Source organism: Cariama cristata, unplaced genomic scaffold, assembly GCF_000690535.1.
Source record: "Cariama cristata isolate BGI_N322 unplaced genomic scaffold, ASM69053v1 scaffold43057, whole genome shotgun sequence".
In the NCBI taxonomy this organism is placed as follows: domain Eukaryota; kingdom Metazoa; phylum Chordata; class Aves; order Cariamiformes; family Cariamidae; genus Cariama; species Cariama cristata.
Window position 1 is genome coordinate 1 of NW_009627984.1, and position 3,978 is coordinate 3,978.

General features: G+C 44.9%; 1 protein-coding gene across 1 annotated transcript; it reads left to right on the forward strand.

Moving 5' to 3' along the window:
• The first annotated feature begins 87 nt into the window (after positions 1–87).
• Positions 88–3,072, forward strand: BET1L (Bet1 golgi vesicular membrane trafficking protein-like). Its single transcript, XM_009704608.1, has 3 exons — positions 88–175; positions 1,113–1,169; positions 2,832–3,072. Exons 1-3 carry the CDS (start codon positions 110–112, stop codon positions 2,997–2,999), a joined length of 291 nt encoding a protein of 96 aa, XP_009702910.1. The 5' UTR covers positions 88–109; the 3' UTR covers positions 3,000–3,072.
• The last annotated feature ends 906 nt before the right edge of the window (positions 3,073–3,978 follow it).

The window sequence follows — 3,978 nt, forward strand, 5'->3', positions numbered from 1 at the left end:
CTTGCCGGCCACGTTGGGTGAGCAAATACACCAGTACTTTCATCAGGGCAAATAAAACTCGTTCCCCTCTTTTTGTCCCCCAGGTCAGAGTCCAAGTGCCGTGGAGGATATGCTGGATGTAGAGAACAAGCGTATGGCAGACAGCCTAGCCGACAAGGTCACCAGGCTGAAGTCGGTGAGTTGCCGAGTTCACATCAGGTGCCGCAGTGAAGCGAGGATGGGGCATCTAGGTTGTTCGTGCAGGGTATTGCAGGAGATGCAAGCCTGTGGTCAACACAGAGGGCTTCCTGCGTATTAATGACTCTTAGTTGGTGATATAGTGGTTGAAATGCCAAGGACAGCTTTATGAATTTCCACTTTCCTTTTGAGGTTTAGTGACATCATCTAATGGGAATGATATAGGTTTCACGGCACCCAGGGAAGGAGTTTTAGGCACAGAGAGAAACATAAAAGCTGCACAGAGGGGTATTGCTAAGCGCTCCTCCTTGGGAAAAAGTCACAATAAAAAGGCAGGTAAATTAGTTTTGAAAAATACACATGTCTTTATGTAAGTGGTAGTCTTAAAGCTAGTTTGCTCCTACCAACATCAAATTTGATTTAGAGCTTAATAGAAGTCAGTGACTCACCTTGTAGAAGGGAGGACTCTGAATTCCTGATGTTCTGTCCCAGAGTTTAAACGATTCTTACATGACAGTGCACTGGCACAGGCTGCCCAGAGAGGTTGTGGAGTCTCCTTCTCTGGAGATATTCAAAACCCACCTGGATGCGGTCCTGTGGAACTTGCTGTAGGTGACCCTGCTTTGGCAGGGGGGTTGGACTGGAGGATCTCCAGACGTCCCTTCCAGCCCCGACCAGTCTGGGATTCTGTGACAGTTTCAGACAGTCAAGCTTTATATTCAGCGCTGCAGAGCTGAAAAAGTTGAACAACTTGAAACCGAAATGAGAATCTTGTTCCTCTACCAAACAAGCCTCTGTGTGTCTAGGTAGGAAATGGGGAAGCAGTGGCTTGCTTTTCTAGTGTGCATTTCAAATTTTACCAGCACTAGATGGGTTAGAGGTTCTCTCTACATTAAAAGTTCGTTAATACTTGTTTCCTCCCTTATCCTGCGTAGCTGGCTCTGGATATTGACAAAGATGCTGACGAACAAAACCGTTACCTGGATGGCATGGTAAGGAACCAATGAAATGTAAAAAGTATGACTTTTTTGTGCCGGCTCTCAGTAGCTACCTTAACTGTGAAAGTTTAATAGCAGTTCAAAGTTAGCAAACAAAGTTAATTCCAGCGGTTAGTTTGGTAAACCAGGGAATGTAACTAAACCCATTTCCAGTGGGTTTCTTGATACATAAACATCAGATACTTAGCAGCTGCTAGTATGACTTTTTCCAAATGGGCGACGCAATTGATATCCAGCATCTGGAAGCATCCCAGATCTAGGACAGCACACTTCAGAAACACAGATGGAGATTACCTCCTTACTGGGATTGAAGAGCTGCCTCCTGTGGCTCATGCTGGGAGATGGGCCTGTTCCCCAGCTGCTCCTGTGATTTTTGGTATTGCTGTATAAATCTGTCAGGATTACTTACTGTAACACCTGAAATACAGATTGCCTGTTAGGACTTTGTAGTTCACTGATGTGTTTGGAAGGAGCAAAGCTGATGCTCTGGGTCCGCTAAGGTTGTTCAGTGCCCTATTCTGTCATCTTTCTGACATGCAACACCCAATAAAACCAAAGTCGTTTTCCAGAGTAATCTGCCTCCTAAGCTTTGGTTGCTGATGGAAAATCACAGTGCACTGGGGCAAGGCCAGAAGAGCACATTCCTGTAGCAGAGGGGTTACCTGCTGAGGCTTTTTAGAGAAAGGTAATTCATTAAGTGAATTGTGAGAGGAAGGGAATCCAGCCCAGAGATTTGAGAAGGAGATTAGCACCATAACACTGGTGCTTGGAGAGCCTTTTCTGCGTGTGCTGGATGTTGGAGAGCTGGTGCGTGGAAGCGAGAGAAAAGATAATTGTAGTGTTGGAACCAGTTGAGTCAAAGGTGTAAGCTCAGCTTGGAAGCTTAATAATGGTGTATGCTCACAGTGTTGGAGTGTCTGAAATGGTATTTGCTCAGCCCAAAAATAAGGAGAATGGAGAATCAGAATAAAAGGTGTAATGGCAAAAGTCCTTAAAGGAGAAGCCCTCAATCAGCATGAAATTGTGCCTCTGTTACAGAGAAGGTTTTGAAGCATGTCAGGGGCCACATGAGCAGAGGCTCCGAGTAGTTTGTGGAGAGGGAAAACAGACCAGAAGTCAAAATGAAAATGCCTGAAATGCATTCGTTTGAGAATTGTTTGCCACCCTCTGGCCGAGCTGCGCATGCTTGCCATCCCATGCTGAAGAAAAAATAGAACTAATGGCAAGGAATCGCACCTTTTTCTGTGCTTGTCAGCCTGCCCCAGTGTACATTAATGGCAGTAGTTTCATGTAGGGACATTTCCTTTGGGTGAAACATTCACTTGCAGAGTTGCTGCATGGGTACAATTGAACAGTCCAGCAGCAGGTAGTTTCACCCTGTTTTAAAAAAGGGGAGGCAGTTTGTTTTACATTTGGAACAGACCTTCCCCTGTCTTTTTTGTTTCCCTGTTTGGAGCATGGCAGGAATGGTGCTGCTCCTGGAGCCTGGGCACAAGAGGGGAAGGACTTTCCAAGAGAGATGCAATGGGCACGGAGAGATGGGCAGCTACTGTGCAGCTCCCTTTTCAAATGTTTTTTAGCCAGGAAGTGGGAGATTCTTCAGGGATATCTTCATCTGTTTGTAATGCCTCCATCTTCATTTTCTTTCTCATTCAGGATTCAGATTTTATGAGTGTGACTGGCCTGCTAACCGGCAGTGTGAAGCGTTTCTCCACCATGACGCGGTCTGGGAAGGATAATCGCAAGTTGCTCTGTTCTGTTTCAGGAGGACTGATTGTTGTTTTCTTCATCCTCTACTATCTTGTGTCCAAAGCAGGGACTTGAGCTTATTGTTCTGCAAGTTTTACAGAACAAAAAACACGACAATTGAAAGACTTGTTCAACGCCTTTCTCAGTCTGCCCTTTGGTGGAGTCTTTGAGATGTTCCAGACAGACCTTCCAAACAACTTTTCTTTCCACCAGCTTCTTATCATAGTTCTGGCTGGTGTCAGACATCTCTTTATAAAATGAGCATGTTTGATTCTAAACAGATTTTCATGTATAACACAATTTTGATGTCGTTAAATGCTTACGCCTCTCTCTCTTGCCGTGTTGTCCATGTCTTGCGGCCTATTTTTAAGGGCCACTTTTGTGTTACCTCCCTTACTGATACTTGGTACTAGGCTTGTGAGAAGATGTGGCTGACAAATCCAGAGACTTGTCGATACTCAGAAGTTTAATAAACCAGCCAAACTTTGGAAGCTGTAGAGTTGAGGATGCTGGTTCATGAGATTTGGAAGTATGAACATGTCGCTTACATTCCAGTGTGACCACTCAGCTGATACCTGGTCTTGGTTTCCCTTTGACTTGGAGACCTGTTAATATCCTTGGTGTCCCTGGGCTGAAATGAAACCTGTACTGCGTTGAAATGAAATTAGCAGCAGATCTGGACCCTGATAATCTCTAATTGTTGCAGTGAAGAGTCGGAGAGGAGCAAGACTATTTAAATGCTCGCTTGGTCGTCTTTATCATCCTTCTGGGTAAAGCTGGGGATGAACCCTGCAAGAGAGGAGGGCCAAAGTCCATAAGCCACCTTGATTTACAGATGTACAGTATCTCCAATACCTTCACACACACTTGCAAATGCACTCCCTTAGACTTAAATCAGTGCAAAGAAAAGCTCATAGCAAAAGGTCTGGTTAATTTTAGTTATTATGGTACCCTGGTATTAGGGCACTTTGGGAAGATGTTGTGCAAATAAAAGCAGAGGTTGAGGTCAAGTGAAACCCTAATCAGTGCTGTTGGCCTGGTGGTGGGAGGTCAA